The 25,676-nt window shown below is 40.5% G+C and overlaps 1 protein-coding gene across 1 annotated transcript in view; it reads left to right on the top strand.

Moving 5' to 3' along the window:
- LOC140917643 (connector enhancer of kinase suppressor of ras 2) overlaps positions 1 to 25,676 on the top strand; it is a 461,714-nt gene that overhangs the window by 105,440 nt on the left and 330,598 nt on the right. The window contains exons 3-4 of the mRNA XM_073360900.1: positions 16,364 to 16,566; positions 20,313 to 20,400. Of these exons, the coding sequence (XP_073217001.1) occupies positions 16,364 to 16,566; positions 20,313 to 20,400 (291 nt within the window). The remainder of the gene's footprint in view (positions 1 to 16,363; positions 16,567 to 20,312; positions 20,401 to 25,676) is intronic.

Raw genomic sequence — 25,676 nt, 5'->3', positions numbered from 1 at the left:
CTATCATTACCAGCGAGTGTTGGCTTCCCTCCCATCTATACCATGGCAGACCCTTGCGCAGGACCATGAGGGGTGTGACACCCTCTTGTGTTCCCCACTTGTTCATCTGCACAGAGACATCTAAAGTCTGGCCTTTAAGTTGTAAGTGATTTAAGGGAGAAGCAGTTTACATGTTTCTCCACCTCCTTGTATCTTGTGGTGTCTGTAATACATGGACGCTCATTCTGATAGAATTTTACATCCACTTTGCAGTTAACAATTATTGCAATAGCTGAAAGGTAATGGGAAAATCAAGCCCTGGGTGGTCTTCTCTGTGTCATCTGTGCATTGCTTAAGATAATAATGTATCGTTTTCAAACCCTAAATTATGTCGGGTTTAAAACTGAAAAGCATCACTAATATACATGATCATGGAACATATTTCTCCTTTAAAAAAATCTGAACTCCAAAAATCCGGTAACATAGGTACTGACCACTTGTGAGAATCCTACATGTAAAGGTGGAAGGTGAAAATAAGGTAAAGTAAAGGAGGAAATTTAATGGGGGGAGGGGGAATCTGTTTGATACAGTTATGAAGAGCCCATGTGATGATATGCTGATATAGAAGTATACAATCTGTATGTAAGAAAATGAGAGAATTTAAAATACTAGGGTTAGAGTGGTTAGGGGGAATAAATGCATGAGTGAGAGACAGAATGCTTGAAGGAGGTTACGTGTGCTGGGAGAAATAATAGTGGCACTTTGGCATGGACAGCAAAGACCATTTGCGCTGAAGTTAAGTACAGTGAGAGGTGATGAGATGACCCATGGGCTCAGCTTTGGTTCTTTCTCTATTCTGAAAATACAAATCATGAGAGGATTTTATAGGCCTGAAAAACCATAGAGGTATTTTAATTACTCAGATAACTGGAATGATAGCCAGGGGAAAAAACTAAGGGAATCTGCAAGTTCCTAGAGATGGTGTAGGATTGCTTCCTTATCAGAGCTGGCTGAGCAATCCTTCATAGTCAGGGCCTGCTCTGGACCTAATCACTGGAAATGAGCCAAGTATGATATGTAGGCTTGAAAGTGGAGAGCATGTAGGGCACCGCTTGTAATCTTTGTTAGATGTAAATTGCTAATGAGCCTACGTCCTGGTGGGGACAGTTACATGAAAATATTTGACTTTAAGAAGGAATACAGAGTGTCTTGGGGAAAAGAATTCTATAAAATGTATGAAAATCAGTAGGGGAAAAAATTGGATGTATTCTATCAGCCAGCATAGACTGCCATTAAAATTCATGCGTGTAACGTCTAAGCAAGTGAAAAGATATTGGAGGCCATTATTTTTATGATGCTACAGACAGCCTACATGAGAAAATATAAGCAGTCTATTGAGGAGGAGGATTAGGAGAATCAGAAGTGGAAAAAGAAAATAAATAATACTTAATTGCAAAGAATATGTAATGTAATTAAAATCGACTGTGTATTCATAAACTTCAGCTAAGTGAAAGAAATGATCCAGTGAATAATGACTTAATGGCTAGATGGAAACAAAAGTTTAGAAAGTATCAGAAATACATCTAGCAGCACTTAATTAGTGGCTTATTAATTCTCTTAATTTTGAGCATTATATTTTTTACAGTGGAAGACCCTATAAAAAGACCACTAGGACCACAGTTAGTAACAGCTGGCAGTATCTTTAATTTATACATTCATTTCCAGTTTTTTTCTATTTTTAGGATATAGCTGCCAAATTAAATGAAATCCCTTTGCACTCAGCATTTTTTAACAGCCATCTCTTCCTTTGCCATAAATCGTTTTCTAATCTGACCAGTGTAAGGTAACATTGATGTAGTGATTTGCAATAATTACTTCTGCAGTAGCACATATTGAAAATGAAGAATCTGATTTCCATAGCTGTTTCCACTCCTCTCCATCATTTCTTCTTCATGAAAATCTATTCTTTAGCATTAAAACTGTTCAAAGCTTTATAGAAACCAAATTCACTCCTTTATGCTCATACCTGGAGTAATACATTTTTCTGTTTTTCTAAATATCTTTAAAGTCTTCTCTTTGCTGACATATTCAATGATCTGAAAATATTGTGAATATTTAAAATCTTGGAAATGTATTTCTTTTAAAATCTGAAATCTAATCAAGTGAAATTTCAGAATAAATCATTGAATATGTCACTGTAGAGGGGTGGTCACTCGCTCTGGCCTGGAAAGGCCTAACACAGCCCTGGGAGAGTGTTGGGGCAGGGGGAAAGCTAGGCTGATTGGCAGAGCAGCTGCAGCTGGGGGCCACGCCCCAAACAGATCACAGCTGGCCCTTATAAAAGGGCTGTGGGCCAGGCACTGACAGAGACCCTTTGTAGCTTTTGAGAGGGAAGGACCTAGCCCCAAGGACCTAAGCAGAGTACCTAAGGTGGAGCAGGACTGGGGGCAGGCCAGAGGAGCTGGGGAGGTCCGGCCTGGAAACCCCCCAGCCTGCAGGCCTAGTATTAGGCCCAACAGGTACTGGGGTTGCAGGGGACAGCCCAAGGGTAGAGAGAGGCAGCAGGTCCAAACCCAACCTTGCCTGTGATGAGTGGCTTATACTGCAGTCTGCCCCAGGCGCGGGGGCTAGCTGGTGACTGGCAGTAGCCTACGACTGAGGTGAGGTAGGGATAGTGGGTGGGGGTTCCCTGGGGAGGGGAGAACCTGCAAGTGAGGGGTTACTACCAGGGGGCAGCACCTGGCGTAAAAGGGGCACTGGGTGTGGGGGGGACATGGGGGCCTGGCATAAGCAGGGCACTGGCCTGCAGAGGGTGCTCCGATGGCTGGTGAGCTAATTCCCAAGGATGACTAGCAGGAGGCGCCGCCGGGTGAGTCTGAACACTTACAGTCACATACCTGGTGTGGTGGTGTTTTTTCCCCTAGTCTTCAAAATTCCTTTTTACTAGCCTAGATTGAAAGCCTCACTTACATATATCAGTGCTAGAAGAGATGGAATCCCATATTTTTACAGTGACAGTAGTAGGACAATAAGACTTATGTAATTTTTATGTCCCAATAGTTTTCTCTATCTTTACAGCAAGAGAAGTCAGGTATTCAATGACTATCCAGAGATGCTTCTTATGGTGTGCCTAATCAATAAACACTGTTAATCATCATGCTTGGAAACTATTTGCAAATATTAGGAAGGGTGTTTCTTTTTTATAGTTGATATATAAATTATTTTAGGCTTACTGTGAAGGCCCCTTTTTTTCCCCCAGACTTTTCAAATAATTCACTTGTTAGTATTGCACAAAAAGAGACACTTATTTAAACGTAGGGTTGCTTCTTCTTCCAATACCACTGTCCGACTGTGATACCAATGCTGCCCTTCTGACAACCAGCAGCAGATGTGGGGGTCGGGGGAGAGGGACTTGGAGCTTGGTTTCAGAGGGGAGGAGAAATCAGTGACCCATAGTCTGGGTATATTCTAAATGTTACTTGTTTTATTTACAAATAAACACCAGTCCTGGAATGGAGAAACAAACAGCATGCAGGCAATCCCTTCTTCCAGGAATCCCAGCCAAGCTCCAGTGCCCTGTTCCCAGAGAGCAGCTCTGCTTTAGTATTTGAGTAGAGTCAGTTTCTGAGACAGACAGCAAACTTTCCTGCTGCTCACACAGCACCATATCCAAAATCCCCTGCCTCAGAACAAAACCTTGCATAACAAAAACTAATGACTCTACACCATGTCTTCCCAAGATTGAATATTTGATTGCACACTTAAGAAAAATAAACTGGAAGAGTATGTGTAGCAGTGCCATGTGGTGATACCAGTTATGGCAGTATGAAGTGTCTGTTGGTAAGATTTCAAAAAGTGCCTCCAAGGCTTAGAAGACCTTTGTCTTGTTGAGTGTTAGCAAGACTTACGCTCAATTGTGATAACTGGATCTACACATTTATTTCAATTGTAAACTCAATTACAAAAAGCATGTGAAAGTGTATAAGATGTTCTAACAATGTATAATAACAAGAGAAGATGGAAAGTAGGTCAAGTCGCTTTTAATAATATAAAAAGGTAGACTACATTAGTCTCAACAAAAAGGCCACATTAATATAATTTAAGGACTATGTTGAAATTATGTTTGCTAAAACCAAATGATGTGCAACCAGAAATTAATGAATTAAAATTGGTGTGTCGGATATTAAGCCTAATTGGTGGACAAAGTAATGAAGGGATAGGCTATCTTACCCATTACTCCTTTTTTTGGGGTCTTTAAAGAAAGACTTTGGGAAAAGATAGAGAAGAACAGACCGAGCTTTACTAAAGCAAGCTTTACCATCCTGGCTGCCACTCCTGCCATTTTTTGGAACCCTGAGCTTTTATTGTTTTCAGTCTGAGAGATGTTTTGATTTCACTGGGCCAGAGAGAGAGATTCAGATGACATCATTACTTCAACTGAACTCCAAACATCATGTGAGATGAAGCAGGATCGGAGTTTAACAGCAGCAGCAACAACTCTAGCTCGTTTTGACTAATATTTTCATTTATTCAAAAGTTCAATTATTTTGATACTATTTGAGAGTCGATTATACAAGGCATTTTAAAATCTTTTTTAGCTAAAGGAAAAGGGAACAAGGGATATTGTTAAAATGAAAATCTTGCTAAATATTTTACGTTTTAAATGTTTTATCTTTTATAGTATTTTAATAAAAGGTTAGTGGAGATGTGCCAGAAATTTAAATTTTACTGCTTTGGGGTGGGGGGGAGTGCACTGGTAGGGGATGCAGAACTCCTCTGGCGGAATGGGGGGAGAGCAAACTCCTCCACCTCCGGGGCCCCAGCAAGGGGCACAGAACTCCTCCTACTCCTGGGCTCCGGTGGGGAGAGCAGACCTCCTTCAGCCCCAGGGCTGCAATGGGGAGAGCACGCTCCCCAACACAGCTCAGAGGCTGGAGAAGTTTGCTTTCCCTGCCACAGCCTGGGGACAGAGCGGGGAGCTCTCTTGCTTTCCCTGCAGTAGCCCAGGAGCAGGACGAGTTCTGCGCCCCTTGCCGATTATTGCAGGGCTTGTGCTCCTGCTTGCCCCCACTTGCGCATGCCCCTGAAGGTTAAAAAGGATGTTTAATTATCTTTGCCATGATACTAAGCAGGCAGAAGATTTTGTAGATTAAACTCCAAGTATTTGGGTTATGTTAACACCTTTGGGCTTATATATTTCATTTAGATCAATACAACAGCCCCAAGTGCCTAAGTCACTTTTGAAGGCGGGACTTGTCTTTTTGAAAATTTTAGCCTATATGAATTTACTTTTTCTACATAATATCAATTGCCAGAATTTCAGTTTTAATATAATTTACTTTCAAATCAGAAGCTTTTCCAAATTCTTCAATATTTTTTATTGCTAATTCTGTCAGACTTTTGCAGGTCCAATAACATTATAACATCACCCACATACAAAGAGAGTTATGGTGTGAATCTTCTCTTTTAATTCTTTTAATTGTTGAAGGAAAATTGCGTATGTGTTAAGAACATTTTTGACAAACTAGTGAAAGGCAAATGGATTTCTGTTTTGTATTATATGTGACACATTTGAAAGATTTCCCAGTCTCATAGTCCTTCTTTGAGACAGTTTAAGGAGACACATTCTCTACAAGTGTTAAAGTCTATCAGTAGAGAGTGACAGTTTTTCCAAATGAAATTGATGCATTTAAGTAACTGTGAACATGAAGAACCTACACTACCTACAAGTTATGAAGGTGATAAGTCATGTCAAGGAAGAGTAGCCACTTTTGAAAAGAAAATATAAGCTGGACTAACACAATCCATCACTTCATATTATATCCTGTTATGTAGCATGGTAAAACTCAGTGGGATCTCACTCACTCAGTATGGGTGTCACTCCCATTACTACTAAGATTTACCTGCACTCATTGATGGGGAATAGCAGACCATAGTGAATGCTTGTCCTGCGTTGCTGCTTTAGAGACGTTCTTGTTAAACCCTGGATTTGTGCTGGAAATGGCCCACCTTGATTATCATACACATTGTAAGGAGAGTGGTCACTTTAGATAAGCTATTACCAACAGGAGAGTGGGTTTGTGTGTGTTTGGGGTGGGGAGGAGAGAACCTGGATTTGTGCTGGAAATGGCCCAACTTGATTATCATACACATTGTAAAGAGAGTGATCACTTTAGATAAGCTATTACCAGCAGGAGAGTGGGGTGGGGGGGACGTGTTTTTTCATGCTTTGTGTGTATAAAAAGATCTACACTTTCCACAGTGTGCATCTGATGAAGTGAGCTGTAGCTCACGAAAGCTTATGCTCAAATAAATTGGTTAGTCTCTAAGGTGCCACAAGTACTCCTTTTCTTTTTGCTTTAGAGCAGGGGTTCTCAACCTTTCTGAGGCCCTCCCCAAACATGCTATAAAAAGTCCACGACCCAACTGTGCCACAATAACTGGTTTTCTGCATATAAAAACCAGGGCCAGTGTTAAGGGGCAGCAAGCAGGGCAAATGCCCAGGACCCCACGCCACAGGGGGAACCATGAAACTAAGTTGCTCAGGGCCCCAGACTTCAGCCCCATGCAGTGGGACTTCAGCTTTCTGCCCTGGACCCCAGCAAGTCTAACACTGGTCCTGCTTGGCGGATTCCCTGAAACCTGCTTGTGGCCCCTCAGGGGCTTCCAGACCCCTGGTTGAGAACCACTGCTTTAGAGCAATGCTGTAGCAGAAATTTATATAAATGAGTAGGGAAGGACTGTGTGGTAACGCCCTGCTGAAAACTTCACATAGGCTGATCCAATATCCGTGTCTAGAGCTGGAGGGAAAAGACTGGATGCACTGAATCCAAAGGCAATGTCTAATGTCTGTATATGTTATAGCTTCTGTGTATACTTTTGCATATGTTCTGGGGATTTTTGAGGCATTTGTTTTAATATCTGAATTAGGATTTTTAGATGTTTTTGGAAGGTCTAAAAGTAGGTTTGAAAACTTTTTTTTTTCTTAAGAATTTCAGCTGTTTCAACTGAAATTGCTGATGCAGTAGGCTCCATCTCTGCAGTGTTGGATTAAGGAAACAATGGCCTGGAGTGATGGTGGTCACTCCATTGATGACTTGTGCTTAGTCTTTTTACAACCACTGCTAGGTTTCACAGGATGGAGATGGTCTCTTCTCCCTCAGATAAAGGAGGGGGACTGTGAGGATCCTCAAGCTCATGGTCTGCTATTGTATCCACAGCAACACCCAAAGGCTCTTTTAGTGGCTGGATAATTGGGAGCTCTGAGGCCTTACTCTCCACTAAAGGTACCTCTCACAGGGACCGGAACTGAGGTGCTCCAGAGCCTCTGATTGGAACAGGTACACTATTTAAGCTAGAAAGAGACAAAGGAAGTTGTCTATGCAACAAAGTGGATCCTGGCTTGGTTATGCTACAGACCCTGCCATCTGCTACTTAACTCTCAGCCTCATCCCCGGTTCCTGACTTCAGCTCTGTCCTCTTGCAAGGTCTTGTCCTCAGCCTCATTTTGGTCTCTAAACCCTATTGCCCTGGTGTCTGACTACTCCAGGTCCAACCTTAGGCTACTCAGCTCTGACCTTCGTCTCCCGTTTCCTGTCTGACCCAAGCTCTGATTTCAGCTCCTGTTCCTGACCCCAGATCTGCCCATTATCCTGGGGTTCCTGAATACAGCATAGATCACCAGGCCAGACTGCCTATGTCCCAGTCACTGGTACCGGTCCTCCACAGACCCTGACAAGGATTGTGTGGAAGCACCACTACCCCCACTTGATGTTATAAATGTCTGATGGGATCAACAGCCTCAGTGCATCACATGCACCATCATCCTACTGTTTGCTGTCTTTTGTGCTTAAATTTAGTACAGTGTTTCAGATCACCCCTCATTGCATAGTAGAGTAGTGTGCCACATTCAAAAACAGGAAGCTACAGAAGGCAGCCAGTGCTCCTGCTCCTACCCAAATCCCCATTATCCTTGCCTCAGTCTTCTCCAGTAGGGGGCAGGGGGTCTCGGATAGCTCTGTGCCATAGGTTCTCGAGTCCTGGGACACATGCAAGCCAGGGCCTGGATCCACAGATCAAAACATAGGCCACAGAGTTTGGAGTGGGCATGGCCCAACCACTTTTGCTGTGTACATGTGTGGCCACACATGCAGTGATCTTGTAACTAGCAGCTGCACACATTACAGCTGGGAGCATGCTGTGGCTGGCACCTGAGTCCCACACGGTGGGGCAGGCCCTCACCGGCCGGCTGTCAGAACTGCAGTGGCTACTCTTAGTGCTGGGGACTGGCTCAGAAGCAAGACGAACCCATCACCTGAGAGTGAGGCTCAACACTAGGGAGGGGGAAGATAAAGAGAGGGAGGGGGGAAGCTTGGTCTCCTGGGAGGGGATGATAGTGGGGGCTCTCTCCAGGGCTGAGGCTCTTGGGAGGGTGTATGTGTAGGATGTTATTGGCCAGAGGAGTCGGGCTGTTGGTGGGGAGGGGGCCATTGAGTGGAGAAGAGGAGAATCAGGTGTAGTTGGGCAAATCTGTGCCCCCCTCCGTCCCTCTGTGCCCCCCTCCGTTTAAATGGTTTTCCACAGCCCCTGAATCAAAGAACCTATGCTTTATCTGCTGCTATTTTGGAGGTATCTTGGAATCTCCTAAAGAAACTTCTCTGAGCCCTGTGGGCCAACTTGAGCTAACACCTGTAATTAATGTCTGTGAATCTGTGTGTTAGCTAGAATGAAGAGTGTATGTTGTGGGAAGGGAGGCACGTATTTCCTTTTTCATTATTTCTCTCTGCCTGGAAGGAGGAAAAAAGAAATACCTGTAATGTTTTGGTGTCCTGTGTCATTAGTTGGTAGATGATATATTGCTACAGTAGTTTGCTTTGTTTTCTGTAGTGATATTGATAGTGGAAGCGATGCATTTGCTAAAGGCTTTCCATAAACAAGACTATGAAAGATTATAGTAGAGCTGGAACAAATATTGGTCACCATGGAGCAAAGCAGTGCTTTATTTTCCATGTTCATATTCCCATACCATATATTTCAGTATTTTGAAATTTGCAGAAGCATTAATGTTCTTAGCTCCAGAGGGGAATTGTGAATTTCCTTTACTTTTTGAAAGACAAGAAAATGAAAACTTTCTGGCTGTGTTACCTAGAGGGTCTAGCAAAGTACTGTTTGTCCTGAAATGCCTGGGTCCTAGTCTGAATTGTGGTGTATGATTCCAGGCAAGTCGATTGACCTTGTTTAGATCATCCTGACTTTTGTTATGGCATTGATTGTATTAATTATAGTATTAATTGCTATTGTGTAATGAAAAGCGCATTTACCTAACAGGTCAGCTGCCTTTGTTTGTTATGAGTTCCTACTGTGACATAGGACCCCATGAATATCTGAGGCTATAGCATCTAATCATTTGAATAAATGTGCTTTTATGCCATAGCGTTGCAACATATGATATTGAAAAAGGAGTGTATCTTTTTCTTTGTTCAATATGCTATAATTAAACAGGTGCCAATAATGTTCTTCTACTCGTGCTATTCTTTTTCTTATTTTTATTTAAAAGAGGAACAGTCCGAATCCTTATCCAAGACTCCACTTTGTGCTGCCAAGGCTTTGCAGCCAACAATTCTGATTATTAATGTCAATGTGTATGCCAGAAATATAGCAAATATAGTGGCGCTTTTTATAGCAACTAGTTTAGATAATTGCCTTTTGGCAAATGAAATTTTATGTGAGTACTTTTTCATCTGTGTGATACAGAAATATCATTAAGCCTGGACAGAACAGAAACATCACTCAAGATACAGAGCTATAATTCCAATTAAGAAAGCACCCATTTCTGAGGTTTCATGGTGATCCGTTTGCAGTGTATGTGGTCTCTTGATTAGTGAACTAAGGTCTATAGCTGATAAAACTTTAGCAGTTCAGTGTAATGCAGCTTTGGTGCTGTAAGCCCACCATTCTATTTTTCTTTGTTGGCTGACATAAAACTTGATTACTGTCTGATGCGTATCCAAATTAATTTACTGAGTGCACTTTGCCAGATGTGCACTGACTCATATATAAACCAAGAATTATTATGTCAATGCTTTAGTTAGCTTTTCTTCTTTGATAGTGCTCCTTCTTGTTGGATGCCTGTAAGTATAAAGAGAAGGTGAAGTAGCAGCAGTGAAAAATTATTAAAATGCAGTTTCAGTATTAATAACTATTGTTAAGTTGCATGCTTTATTGGCAGATACATTATTGCATCTTCATGGTTGTTCAATGAATATCGAATAGTGTGCAATTAATGCAGATTGTAAATCATATAATTATATTAATTACAATGAATTTGCCTGAAAACTGGTGGCCTTAGTCATGACGCCTAAAAGTTCAGTGCTGCATTCATAAACTATAAAAGTAGAAATCTTTCTGAATGTGCTGCCTTGTCATGTAGAATGGGTTAAATCTCCAGCCTTGTGCAGAGCAGAGAAAGAAAATGGAGCAGTGAAGCAACCATATTTATATAGGAGTGGTTCTAAATTTTGAAGTGCTCAAATTACACAATAAAAAAAAATCATTATCTTTTGCCAGAATGTCCAGGTTCCAGAACATCTGTCTGTGCTACAGGTTATTTTTTTTTGTTTTTTGTTTAAATAAATTGGGACTTTTGTGGCTTTTATCAGCGTCCACTATATATTTTGTTAATTGCAATGCTATGTACTGGTAGAATACAATAAAATATTGTTAAATACCAAGTACCTCATTAATTTATCTATGTGGAACAATTTTTATGTTAAAGTTAAAACACTTGGGGCCTGATTCAAAGCCTTTTCAAGTTGATGGGACTCTTACCATTAACTTCAATAGACTTTAGATCAGACCTTTACATTAGATGGGGATCTAAATAATTTAACAGTCATTTCCCAGGCACTAGTGGTATTCTTTTGGTTACTCATGGGAGATAGCCAGACACCTTGTTTCAGCACAGGGTGACCAGACAGCAAATGTGATAAATCAGGACAGAGGGTGGGAGATAATAGGAGCCTGTATAAGAAAAAGACCCCAAAATTGGGACTCTCCCTATAAAATCGGGACATCTGGTCACCCTATTACAGTATATATGTGGGAGCTTTATTTAGTTAACAATGCATACTTTTTTATCTCCTCTACCATCCTCCCCCCCCCCCCCCCGCACAATTTTATATAACATGTGTAGGTATCTCAGTTTGGTTACCAGTATACTAGCATCCCTAAATTCCATAATTAGTGAATTCAGTTATTGGTAGTTTAATAAACCAGTGGCTTTTCAGCAATCAAAGGCTCACAATTGGAGTACACAGTGGGTGAAAGTCACTGCATTGAACAGCTCCAGCAAATGGAATATTGATTCATCCATATGTGTCTATATCACATGGTTAAATGGACTTATTTTTTTCTACTAAGAGAATACAGAACTTGATGTCTGGAACAAAAATAAATAGAGCTGATCTCTTCGCCATTATATCAAAAATAACTCTTCTACTAATTGAAAATGTAGTTTTAAAAAGAATATACTTGGTAATAGTATATAGAATATTTCACTTTTTGGTCACCTGTTCAACTCCTTAACTCCCCTACCCCCCCAAAAAGGTTACCGTATATTGTCTGTCAGGTGGCCTATGAGAAATGAGTTGATGGTTCTTTGAAAGGTTGCAGACTTACTCAGGAAGTGCATGTCCAGTACATCGAAGCCAGAGAACTTTTGTTTAGCAGTACCTGTCAGGGTGGACCACATGATCTCTGGCCCTCATAGCCCCTGGCATGGCTATTTTAAGTGTGGTGCCATACTGACTGCCTCAGTTTCTTGTCACCAGCCATGGTTTGAGTTGGAGCATTCTGTGTAGTATCTTACCTCACGCTTCACTGTCATAGTGCTTTGTTGTGAACTCGTGTGTACAGTTGGCTAGTTGTAGTAGTACCTGGAATGTTTAGTTAGTTATTTAGTAGTAATTTAGTTCAGCAGGAGTTAGCCTGTTGTGATGTCCTCACTAGGGTTTAAAAAAAATGGCTCGCCTCTCCCCACAATAGGTCCAGTCCCTCAGAGAACTTTGGAGCTGGTGGAGTCTGTTGTTCCATAGCCAGACTCCGATGTCCCTCTGAGGAGGAAGAGAGATCATTCTCTTCCCTGTGGTCTTCCAAGGAAAAGGACTCTCAAAACAGACTGAGGCCACTCGAAAGCTTGGAGAGATTCTTCTTTCTCCTCCTGTAACAGAAGTGCAGCCCAGCACCAGAAGTCGTTCAGTATGCAGGATAGAGATGTCATTTAACTGCTCTCTGGTACCGAGACAGGAACAAGAGTCACTGTATCATCTATCTGGTACCCTCCATTGGGCATCTGTTGAATCCAGTCCCGATGAGAGCAGTGTCAGCACTTGACTGTTTCCGCTCCACTGGTGTATTAGGCGGTATCAGATTTGCTCTGATTCTCTGTTCCTAACTCTCCTTTAATTCAGGAGCTGCTGTGATTTATTTTGTGTTCTCAGCGCTGCCTGGACTGGTTGCAGAGTATTCACTACTGCCGACACCAGAATGCAGACCTGACTTTGGCTTCCTCAGTACTGACGGGCTTGTTGGAACAGATACTGTCTTTGGTACTGATTGCTATTTTTGATGCAGATCACAGCTGCAGCATCAATGCTCATCTTCACGCAGTTACTTTTTCCTTTTTTCCTTTCCCCTATGGAGCACATGCCAGAATGGACTGTGTAGCTTTTACTTCCTTATATCATGATCTTTGCTGATAATTATCAATGGTATGCTGGCATAGTTCTTGAAACAGGATCATATTCTGCTCTCTTTTATATCAGTGAATGGGATTGATCAAGGGTAACTGAACACATTTTGGTCTAGAAGTTCTTTAACCTGTGATCTTTCAGCTCCCGTTTTTAGTCTTTGCAGCAATAGCATAAAATTATTTCCAGTTGAAATTGATATATTTTTAAATTTAAAGAAGGAAGGGAGGGATACTTCAGAGTTTAGAATCAAGATATATCTCAGGGCTGGTCTAACTTAGGTCAACTTACAACTGTAGTGTATACTACTTCAATTATGTAGATAACATAATGTAGGTTGACTTACAGCCGTGTCTACACCTCCCTGTGTCCATGGGAGATGCTCTCCCGCCGACTTACCGTACTTTTCTCAGGGAGCTGGAGTACAGGAGTCGATGAGAGAGCGCTCTGCCATCGACTTAGGGGGTCTTCACCAGACCCGCTAAATCAATACCACTGCATCGATTGTAGCAGTACCGATCTAGCCATAACTATAGACCTAATAATGCTCATGGAAATGCACGAAAATAGTATATACTATTAGTCTTATCTGGAGGCCCTTTTTATTAATGGGAATGGTTTGCTGTTTACAAAACACTAAAGTCAGATTCTTTAAAGTTGCACACAGTGTAAAATGGCATAATTTGGTTTTAGCAGTGTACATAGAGATGGGCCATATGAGTGTTTTTTTTCTTTCCGTAATGAAGAGCAGAGCCAATGAGTTTCATTTAATGAATGAATTAATTGATGCACCTGGTTTTTTGGTGTATTCTGGCACAGTGATCCCAATTTAAGATCAGAATAAATTGAATTGTATGAGTTAGTATATTGGGATTTTCACAACACAATACTTCCTTATGATACTGTAACAGTCATTATAATAATTCCACCAGACAGTTGCTACAAAATGATAAGTTAAATTGTGTGGTGGTAGGTTTCTGTGATAAAGCCATCTGAAAATTAGGTCATGTTGGGTTCAATTGATTCTCTTATCTCATTCCTGTGACCAGAGAATATGTGATTAGGATCATTAGTCAATTAAAACACCACTGTGCAGTGATTGTGTGAATTATTACCTGACATAAGGCTCCCTGAAGCTCGCTTTTACTGTTTCGTAGAGTTTTCTACATTTCATTGAGCATTGTCAAAGCCTGCATTTTAATCATCCTCCCATTTCTGCCATTCAGAAAAGGTGTCAGATTTCACGTACAGATTTCTAGTTCTGAATTTTAGTTTCTGAGTGAATGATCAATGTTGGATGTGGATTTTTTCATTCTGTTTTTGATGGAGGGAATTCTCAAACATCAGAATAAGAGCTCTTACCTAGTTTGTCAGTCTAGGTGTCTTCAGGTCATTCTTATGAATCTGTTGCCATGGTAGTTTTACTTTGTGTAATGACTAAGTGAAACTATTTCCCCTCCTACTGTTCTTGTAAACTGCTGGAAATGGTCCAGCTTGATCATCACTACAAAAGGTTCCCCTCCCCCCCCCTCCCCCCCCCGCTCTCCTGCTGGTAATAGCTCACCTTTCCTGATCACTCTTGTTACAGTCTGTATGGTAACACCCATTGTTTCATGTTCTCTGTGTATATAAAATCTCCCCACTGTATTTTCCACTGTATGCATCCGATGAAGTGAGCTGTAGCTCACAAAAGCTTACGCTCAGATAAATTTGTTAGTCTCTAAGGTGCCACAAGTTCTCCTTTTCTTTTTACGGATACAGACTAACACGGCTGCTACTCTGACACTGTTCACCTACCTTGTGTCTCGTATCCTGGGACCGGCACAGCTACGGCACCACTGCAAACATCTTTTTTTAATTTGTCTATTTTGCTAGTTAATCTTTAATGTTTATCCATATCCCGTTGTGTATTTTGACATTCTTGCAGGGTAGGTCTGGGTGAAAAGAATGCATTCTGTCGCCCAACAATTTGTGTGTGGGGTGTGTGTGTGTGTGTGTGTGTGGTTTTTTTTTTTTTTAAATTGGAGCACATTGCAAAAAGCTGACTACCAAGATAAAGTATTCCCTCTCCATTTAGGTTGCAGTCCACCCCAGCAGTTCAAATCCCTTTTCTAACAGTCAACTTTCTGAGGAAGGATGGTCTTGCAGTTAAGGCACAGGCCTGAACATCCAAGTAAACCTAGTTGAATCTTACAAAACAGTGTTCACAAACATTTGTTTGGATTCCACATGTCTGTTTGGTCCAGACTTCTTTTGTGCTTTTACCCTAGCTATGAATATTCACACAAACAGGTTTCTGTTCTCACTAATATTTGGGAAATATTTGTACAAATGTGTCTATTCTCATGCAAACAAGCTATACATTATTAACTGTGCATTAGTATCTGTGTTCCTGGTTTAAAAGTTTGTTTCTGCTCTCTGAGTGGATAATAATGCCACATGACATAGAGGACCAGTCATACACTATACATGATGAATAGTTGGAATTAACAGTGGATAATCAATCAATGTTCTGAAATTTGTTCACAAAAACAGTTTAAACGGTCCTGAATAGCAAATTAACTTGTAAGAAGAAAAGTCTGAATTACAACAAAAAAAGCTAAATTAATCAGATTATTTGCAGTGAGCAGTTTAACCAGCTGTAGTGTCACATACAAAATGGGAAATGACTGCGTAGGAAGAATTACTGCGGAAATGGATCTGGGGGTCATAGTGGACCACAAGCTTAATATGAGTCAACAGTGTAACTCTGTTGCAAAAGAAGTGAACATAATTCTGGGATGTATTAGCAGGAGTGTCGTAAGCAAGACACAAGAAGTAATTCTTCCTCTCTACTCCATGCTGATAAGGCCTCAACTGGAGCATTGTGTCCATTCAGGAAGGATGTGGACAAATTGGAGAAAGTCCAGAGAAAAGCAACAAAAATTATTAAAGGTCTAGAAAACATGACCTATGAGGGAAGACTGAAAAAATTGGGTTTGTTTAGTCTGGAAAAGAGGAGGGGACAAGGAGGAGGGAAAAGAATAATTGTTCTTAAACTCTAAGGAACGGACAAGAAGCAATGGGCTTAAATTGCAGCAAAGGAGGTGTAGGTTGGAAGTTAGGAAAAATTTCCTGTCAGGGTGGTTACGCACTGGAATAAATTGCCTAGGGAGGTTATGGAATCTCCATCATTGGAGATTTTTAAGAGCAGGTTAGACAAACACCTGTCAGGAATTGTCTAGATAATACTTAGTCCTGCCATGAGTGCAGAGGACTGGAATAGATGACCTCTTGAGGTCCCTTCCTGTCCTATGATTCTATCTTATGTCATCCTAAATAAATTAATGTCTTTGACCCTCTATTTCCACCTCTGTAAAATGGGAATAATGCATTTATTACTTACCTACCTTGGAGAGAGGCTGTGGGCTTAAATGATTCTTGTGGCTGAAGTGCTTGGAAAGGAAGGGCCCTGAAAGGTCAGCTGTTAAATACTCATGATCTACTGGGACAGTTCATCAAGTCCTGACTTGCCTTGATTTTGCTGTGTTCAAGAATTGAGTGAATCAATGCAAGCTGCAAATGTTTCAGCTCAATATTCTGTGGCTTAGCTATCTGCTTTAAACATGTTGTGTGATCTATTTTTTTCTTTCTTTCAGAACTATGGTTTAGAGACAGAAAATCTGAGAACACTCTCTCACAAGCTGAATGCCTCAGCCAAAAATCTTCAGAACTTTATAACGGGTAGAAGGAGGAGTGGCCATTATGACGGCAGGGCCTCCAGACGACTGCCAAATGATTTTCTTACCTCTGTTGTTGACCTGATTGGTGCTGCCAAGAACTTGCTAGCCTGGCTGGACAGGTAATTTAGAGCTTTTTAATTCTTACTCCCTCCCCCCCCCCCCAGTAATTCTTTTGCCCTGTTTGTTTCTTTTTCTCTTGTTCTTTTCTCTTTCTCTTGTTCTAATATTAGAACTGTAATTATAGGTTTTACTTTGTAAATGTTGTTATATACTTGAGTTCCAGGCTGACTAGGCCTGGGTCAGGAGCCAGCTGTGGGATTTTTGGAGTCTCTTTTGGGTCCCCCCAGGTTGACGGTGACCTCTGTGAAATTAGCAGTTTAAGTCTTGTTCCTAGTGAATGTCACTAGTGAATGTTCCTCGTGAATGACAAAAATTGCCACCACAGATGGCAGGATCATTTCTATTTCAGAAGGGAGTATAAGGGATAAATTAACACTGAAACTGAGTTTCCTTATAACCAGAGCAAAGAGTGGTTCTGACCATTCAGGGCTGATGCAAATTAAGAGGAGTATAGGGAAATTTGACTTGCTGTTATCCTGCTGCATACTTGTTATTGGATAATTTCTAAAAGAAATTATACCACTTGCTTATCCCTGGAAACTCAGAGCTTACTAGTTGACTTTTTGTTAACAGTAGGGGGCAGGTTCATACATTAGTCACTCTTGTCACATTAATTACTGCTTGGTGAGAGAATGCTATGATTCCTCATTGATGAATTAGGAATCAGTTTACAAAGTAACTCTCTGCATGAACTGTGTTTTAAAATATTATGTATGAAATACTATATTTTATGCACACACTGCATTTCTCTCTAGAAGTGAATAGCTTAATTGAAATCTGAAACTATTGTGCATATAAATGAATGACATGACCATTCTTCACAAAGCTTGTTGTGACCCTGATGACCTTCTCTGACCTAATGCTAGCAATCAGGATCTCCTGGGATGTAATCTCATCAGTCCTTATAAGCCAAATTGGTCAGATCCGGACAGTACTTGGAGATTCCAGGGAAAACCCAGGTCCCGCAGGAGTTGAGTTAGTGGCTCAGTAAATGGCACTCATCCCTCTCAGTTAATACTGAACTAAGGCTATAGTTTGCTCTTAAGGAGCAGTGTGCTGCTTGATGTGCTATCTTTTGGATAAGCCATAAAACTGAGGACTTGACTGCTGTACTTATTATATCTGCTCAGTGCTGAGGCATATCAAACATCTAAGGTACTAGAAGCATGCCACGTACATCCTGTAGTCACACACTGTTCTACATGGGGTTCCTCAGTTTCTGCACAGCCTGCACTGTACATAAATCCGGAGTGTTTTGCTCTGTATCTGATCCCCAAAGTGCCTAGTTCTTCATGGTTCGTGGTCTTTTTGTGAGGTTTCAGAGTAACAGCCATGTTAGTCTGTATTCGCAAAAAGAAAAGGAGTACTTGTGGTACCTTAGAGACTAACCAATTTATTAGAGCATAAGCTTTCGTGAGCTACAGCTCACTTCATCAGATGCATATCGTGGAAACTGCAGCAGATTTTATATATACACAGAGAATATGAAACAATACCTCCTCCCACCCCACTGTCCTGCTGGTAATAGCTTATCTAAAGTGATCATCAGGTGGGCCATTTCCAGCACAAATCCAGGTTTTCTCACCCTCCACCCCCCACACACACAAATTCACTCTCCTGCTGGTGATAGCCCATCCAAAGTGACAACTCTTTACACAATGTGCATGACAATCAAGTTGGGCTATTTCCTGCACAAATCCAGGTTTTCTCACATCTCCCCCACCCCCATACACACACAAACTCACTCTCCTGCTGGTAATAGCTCATCCAAACTGACCACTCTTCAAGTTTAAATCCAAGTTAAACCAGAACATCTGAGGGGGGGGGTAGGAAAAAACAAGAGGAAACAGGCTACCTTGCATAATGACTTAGCCACTCCCAGTCTATATTTAAGCCTAAATTAATAGTATCCAATTTGCAAATGAATTCCAATTCAGCAGTTTCTCGCTGGAGTCTGGATTTGAAGTTTTTTTGTTTTAAGATAGCGACCTTCATGTCTGTGATTGCGTGACCAGAGAGATTGAAGTGTTCTCCGACTGGTTTATGAATGTTATAATTCTTGACATCTGATTTGTGTCCATTTATTCTTTTATGTAGAGACTGTCCAGTTTGACCAATGTACATGGCAGAGGGGCATTGCTGGCACATGATGGCATATATCACATTGGTGGATGTGCAGGTGAACAAGCCTCTGATAGTGTGGCTGATGTTATTAGGCCCTGTGATGGTGTCCCCTGAATAGATATGTGGGCACAATTGGCAACGGGCTTTGTTGCAAGGATAAGTTCCTGGGTTAGTGGTTCTGTTGTGTGGTATGTGGTTGTTGGTGAGTATTTGCTTCAGGTTGGGGGGCTGTCTGTAGGCAAGGACTGGCCTGTCTCCCAAGATTTGTGAGAGTGTTGGGTCATTCTTTAGGATAGGTTGTAGATCCTTAATAATGTGTTGGAGGGGTTTTAGTTGGGGGCTGAAGGTGACGGCTAGTGGCGTTCTGTTATTTTCTTTGTTAGGCCTGTCCTGTAGTAGGTAACTTCTGGGAACTCTTCTGGCTCTATCAATCTGTTTCTTTACTTCTGCAGGTGGGTATTGTAGTTGTAAGAAAGCTTGACAGAGATCTTGTAGGTGTTTGTCTCTGTCTGAGGGGTTCCCCCTTCTCTTACCTGGCCAGGAGGAAGGGGATTTGCACTGGAAAGGTGGATGGTTGAAATCCTAGTCTCCTGTTTAGTAGATATATTACTCTACTTGTGCTCATTTGAGAGATCGTGTTGCACTTTCTCCAAAAATAGGGATGTTAACTCTGGTGTCCTGCCCAAAATCCAACTTCAAATAATTTATGTTCTTACTACCTATAGTTATTTCAAATGCATACATTATTCACTTCCCCTCCTAAAAGTTGTTGTTCAGTGTTGCTGGTGCAGAATGGCATGATTATTGTGAGGTGATTGGCATTTCCATGATAAATGAGTTTACCTCTACAACAAATATGTCTTCTAAAGGGCTCTGGGACTCAAAGAAAAGGAACGGGTATTATAAGCAGCTTCATTTTATATACAATACAAAGAAATTAGCTGACCTGGTTCAGTCTAGTTTAATCAAGTAAAGTTACCAACCCTAACAGTCTGTTTTAAAAGCTGTTTGTCTTGCAAGCAAAAAGCCCAGCTTGAAGTCGCATATTGTCAAATATTTCAAATTGAAATAATCAGAGCAAATACTACAATGACCTGATATTACTGTGTTTTTAAATGGATGTCAAGAATGTCCAGGGCTTTGCATGGGCAGTTTTAGGTGTGACATTTCCTTTAGATGAAATTTTAAAAAAAATAAATACTGCTACTAATTTTCAGTTGCTGTGTGACTATAAGATCATTGTCATTTTTAGCATCATACCCTCTTTGGTGTAACATCCATTCCAGTAGGTGAAGACAGCAATTTCTGAATTTGTTACCATATGTAAAATACACAGGTTGATGATGACAGCACTGACCAATATGGCAGCTATAGTACAAGTTAACTCACAGAGAATAAAAATCTTAATTCTTTTTAATGTGATATAGTGACTGTCTAAATCTGACTGACTCTTGAAGTTTCTGTTGGAATTCATTGTTGTACCATTTCGAATTAACAACATCCCAGCTTCTCAAGTGCATTATTTAGTGTTGTGTTGACTGTAAATATACATTACAAGAGGTACAGCTCAGTAACACAGATTGATGAGGTCTCCTACAAATTTTTTGTCCCTCTCTGGCAGGTCTCCATTTGTCAGTGTGACAGAATACTCACTGCTGAAAAACAATATTGTTCAACTGTGCCTGGAATTAACAACCATTGTGCAACAGGTAAGAACAGGTTTATTGTGTGCCATACCTAAATCACTTCCACATTGCTGAAGAAATTATAAAATATTACAAAAATTGTTAGAAATGTGTCACCTCATCAGGAGAATTTGTGTGCGTTTTGGGGGAAAGTGCGGGTGGAGGGAGGAGGTATGTGTGTGCAACATCTCAGTTGCAACTACAGTAATTATTTACCAGTAATATTGGGAAAGAATTTTTGTATTTTAATTGTTTTCAAGGATATTGATGGGTTTTCTCTCCCAAAAAGTAAATACAAATTATTGCGGTATCTCCAGTTGATCCTCAGTTCATCTTCACATTTTCCTCCCCCAACATATTCTATTCCCCTCTTTCCCTGATTTCCAGCATATGATTCCTTGCTGTATGCTTTCTTGTTGCTTACCCAACTGATACATATTAGACTTGAAGTTTTTCATCATAAATCAGATGGCCACTAGACCCCTAATCATTTTGTTGTTGTTCTCTGAAGTCCCAGCAATTAGTCAATATATTTCTAATAAGGTGTCTAGAATGTAACACACACCATTGCATGTTCCCTGCTAAATGTTGTCAAAGATAAGCTAAAAGTGGATGCATAGACAAGAGCTAGACAAATACAGTAGAAGTATATATTTATAAAAGTCATTGTAAATGAAACCTGCCAGTTCACTTCATTGATATTCATGACCCTTTCATTTGCAATTTGAAGTATTCCTGTGAGCAAGACAAAATTTCCAAGAATGTTCATAGACAGTGAAAGCATCATGATTACTAATGCAGCATCACCAGAGCAGGCAGAGAGCACAGATAGCAAAGGAGGATGCACATTTTGCCTTGTCCATACCTGATTGGAGAGGGCAAAGCAGCTGCAGAAAATGTTATATAGTTAGAAGATGAGTGTCATACTGGCATATGGACAGCAAGAGATTGTCACTTGGAGCCTAGCAGTTCAAAAGTGTCTAATCTAAATTAAATAAAATCTGTAGAAAAGGTATATTTCTGATGTAAATGTAAAGATTTTAGAAAGGGCTCATGTACTCTTAACCTCTGAGATTTATTTAATAAAATGCACTATTGACTTTCTCTCCTTAAAATTCAAATTGATTAAATAAGCAAGAACAGATTTAAAGAGTTGCACTGCTAAAACCACACAAGGAAGTCATCTGACTGGGTGATACAACAGCTTTTCAGACACACTGATAAATTTTGTTGGTACCTGGTTGACATAACCTAGGATGTCATAGCTAGATACAGAAAAGTAAGTGTGTTTGTATACAAACACAGTTCTACAGTCATTCTGGAAGTGATTAATAAAATATGGAGATCAACAGTCATTATTTAAACTTAGAAAATATGTGGATTGCAATGTTGTGCATTGTTTCCATGGCAATCATATGCTTGTGATTAAATGCTGTTTCCCCTCTGAAAATAATTGGTATCCTCTTGATATACAAGTGCAGCAGGAACACTGAAGCTCTAGAGCAGTGGTCCCCAAACTTTTAATCGGGAGCAGGGACAGGGCTCTGGGAGGGGGGATGTGTATAGGGGTAAGGGGGCTGGGGCCACAGCTGGTAGTGGGGGCAGAAAAGACCCTCGGCTGGGAACTGAGGCCTGCAGCTGCAGCCAGGTGTGGAGCCCTGGGCATGGGGCCATCAGCCAGGACCTCGGGCACAAGGCTAGCAGCCGCGGCCAAGAGCAGATCCCTGGGCACAAGCCCAGCACCCGGGACTGGGGCAGGAGCAGAGCTGGGTGCTGCTCCCTCTCCACCCCCTGTGGGCGTTGGTCTGGGCCCAGCTGCACCACCCCAAATGTTCCTCCACACCTGCTAGGGGGGCGTGCCCCACAGATTGAAGACCTCTGCTCTAGAGTAAAGTCTGAGTGCATAAGTCTGATTTAGTGCTCATCTCACTCTTCCTTGGTCTCACTAATTCTCTATTAGCACCAAGGAGGAGGGAGATAGTGGAAAATAGCATTGCACAGATCCACAAAATAATCATAGCTGAATATCTTGCTATTGAGATCCCATTGTTGTGTTAATATGTGAAGATGATGCATCAGAAAAACACAATCTTATATAAATATCATAACACACTATTAGGACACAGTGTTGATAATATTTTATGGCTCTCCAGTGACTCAGTAACACTTTATCTTTACAAAGCAGACTGCCATAGCTGTAGAAAAATGAATCCACCAAATTAATCCAAATCTGTTGACCTGGAAGGCATACTGCAAAGCCTATCTATTTTCTGTAATGTTAGTGTGGGACAAGGGTATAACAGCTCATATTCTTAGGGAAGAAAGGGTATTTATGTATTTTTTTCAACGTTCTGGTTAGTTAATTTTCCTTTGGGCTTTGTAGGTCCTACTGGATCCAGTATAGTTTTATTGTTCGTGTACAGCAGTAAGATATCTTAAAGTTGCTTAGAGCCCACAATAGGTGCTTTTCATGTTTGTTTTAATTAAAATAAACAAAGTGCTGTTCGAAATAGTATGTTGTTAAAGCACACTAAGGAACTTTTAGTGTACCCCAGGAGGGTCTACACAGAACAATTAACGTGCAGCACGTTAGCGTACTTTAGAAATCACTCCCATGGTGATCATTACCCCACCCTGTAGTAAAGCCCCTAGATAAGTTAAGTAGATTGAGCTACTTCAGTAACTGGTGTGTGTGTTCCATGTCATGAACCATTCATTTAGCTCATTGTGGAGTCCTCTCCAAGTTGCAACTTTTACCAAAAAAAAAAAAAAAAAAGCGGGGGGGTGGATACCAAAACTGGACAAGTATTCTTGTTGTGGTCTCACTAATACAGTATACACAGGTAATATCACTTTTGTACACCTACTTAATATACCCCCATTCTAGACATGCAAAAATTGTGTTAACCCTCTTAGTCACAATATCAAAATGGGAGCTTCTGTTCAGTTAATTAACAGTGATCCCTAAGTACTTTTTAGAGTCACTGTTTTCCAGGATACAATCCTCTATACCGTAAAAAAATGCCCCACATTCTTTATTCTTAGATGAGTGACCTTGCCTTTGGCTGTATTAATGCATGCTACTTGATTGTTCCAAGCTTGCAAAGGGTCTAGAGCACGCTATCAGTTGCCTGTCCTTATTATTTATCACACAACCAGTCTCTGTCATCTGCAAACTTTATCACCATAATTGTACATTTCTTCCAGATTATTGATTTAAAAAATTGATTAGCGTTTGGCTGAGCATCAATCCTTGTGTGCCCTATGAGGAACCTCCCCCCGCCCCCTACCCCCAACACACACACACACTTGCTGAAGAATCCCCATTAACAATCACATTTTGAAATGAAAAACATTTTGTTCTAAGCATGTGTATTTGTAGATTCAGGACTAAATAGAGTTGTTCATCTTATTTGTAACTTGCCTTTTCTCTTTCTTTTTTTCTTTATTTTAAATAAATTCAGTATTTTAATCAATTAGAATGGTGATGGCATGAGGTACTTTGGCAGGGGTATTCTGCATGATGCAAGAGCTGGTTGATACCTTGTTTGAATGTGGACATATAACACTACTACTATTTTGTAGTTCTCTTTACTTTACCATTTTATAGAACAGAACTAAATAATGTGTATTCTATGATATAAAAGCCCCAAGTTAAAACTCCACCTTTAAGCATGTCTCTAATCCGTTTTTTGACAAGAGATAAATGTGACACTTTAGCTATCATTTATTTCCTAAGTAAAATAAATAGACTGAAACCCTGTGCATGTTAAACCTTGTGGTCAAAAAGAAAATAATTCACCATAATATTCTAAGTGTAATGCTCTCAGTGGTCTTAAATGCTTATTTAAACCAGACAGATGTAGAAAAAGCCTTACATTTTAGAAGATATACATATATCCCAATCACTATTAAAAAAAGAACATCTTTAAATTCTAATATAAACTTCAGTATGCAACATAAGCATAGACTCTTTTTTTTTTCTCTAAAATTAATTCATTCTGCTCTACAAAACAGAGAAATTTTCAGGTTTACTATACATACAAGTCCTTTAGTCTTTGACCTGAAATAATTGTTTACTCAGAGTGAAGCTTACATTGTATTTCTGACACCTAAATTAAAGGAATAATTTTTATTGGAACATTAGCTCTAAAGTGAAACTCTAAGCCTTGCTCTGATCATTTTGTTGTCTTGGTACTTGAAGGGTTAAAGGGAGGCAGTATTTAATAAAATGGATATTCTGTTTGAAGTATGTTTAAACTGGTAGGAAAAAACTGCCTTAGGCATTGCCAGCCACACTAATTGAATACTTTTTGTACCGTAGGAAAAAAAAGCCAGTATGAATACAGAAAAAACATCAAAGGGATACTTGACCATGAAGTGCAAATAGAAATTCTTCTATATCCCTAAGTTCTTTGGTTTTCATCTTCCAGTTTTAACCTTTTTTTTTTTTTTCTTGTACTGAAACTAATTTTTTCTCAAAACTAATGGGGGGGAGATGGGAAATAGGGTTGGTATAGCTACATCGCTCAGTGATGTGGATTTTTCACACCCCTGAGTGACATAGCTATACCAAAGTATGTAGCGTAGACCAAGCTTTAGACAGGCTTCCATGGCTGTCCCTACACTTTGCTGGGGTCTGCTGTGGTCCCTGGAGCAGCCCAGAATTGGGCTATCTGTGCTATGGTTTCTTTGCTGTGCCTCGTAGGTCTCAAGAATCTAGATGAGTAAGAAGTTTTAGCTGTTTGTTATTGGAAAAGAGGAAATGTCAGACTAACTCAATAGAAGAATTCAAAATTTGGAAAGGAAGGAAGTTTCTGATGCTAACAGGTGGAATATTATGTTATTATTAGCTAAGTTATGGAATATTATCTAGATATTTGGTCTTGATAAAGAATTTAGAACAAATTATTTTGTGTTAGAGCTGGTCAAAAATGTTCATGGAGCAGTCTTCTGTTAGAAAATGAGATTTTTGTGAAAAACAAACTTCCTCTGGAAACACTGATTTTTGTAGGTCCATAATGACATTTTGCTGTTCCTAAAATTTCTGATGTTCTTATGATGTATTTAGCTTTGTAAACAGAGGGAGTTCAAAGACCAGACACTAAATTGGAGCAAGGCATGGGGCAGTACTAGGCCAGGGAGACCCCGCCCCTCAGCAGTTGCAGGCCTGTTCCAGTGGTAGGACAGTTAAAAGGACACTGGAAACCCAGGGGCAGGGGGAAAAGGAGTTACAGGCTGTACCAGCAAGTGGGGCTAATACCTGGAGCTATGGGAAGAGTGATTACAGACTTGGTAAG

This window comes from Lepidochelys kempii, chromosome 9 (genome assembly GCF_965140285.1).
Source record: "Lepidochelys kempii isolate rLepKem1 chromosome 9, rLepKem1.hap1, whole genome shotgun sequence".
Lineage (NCBI taxonomy): Eukaryota > Metazoa > Chordata > Testudines > Cheloniidae > Lepidochelys > Lepidochelys kempii.
This window is presented reverse-complemented; position numbering and strand designations above follow the sequence as displayed.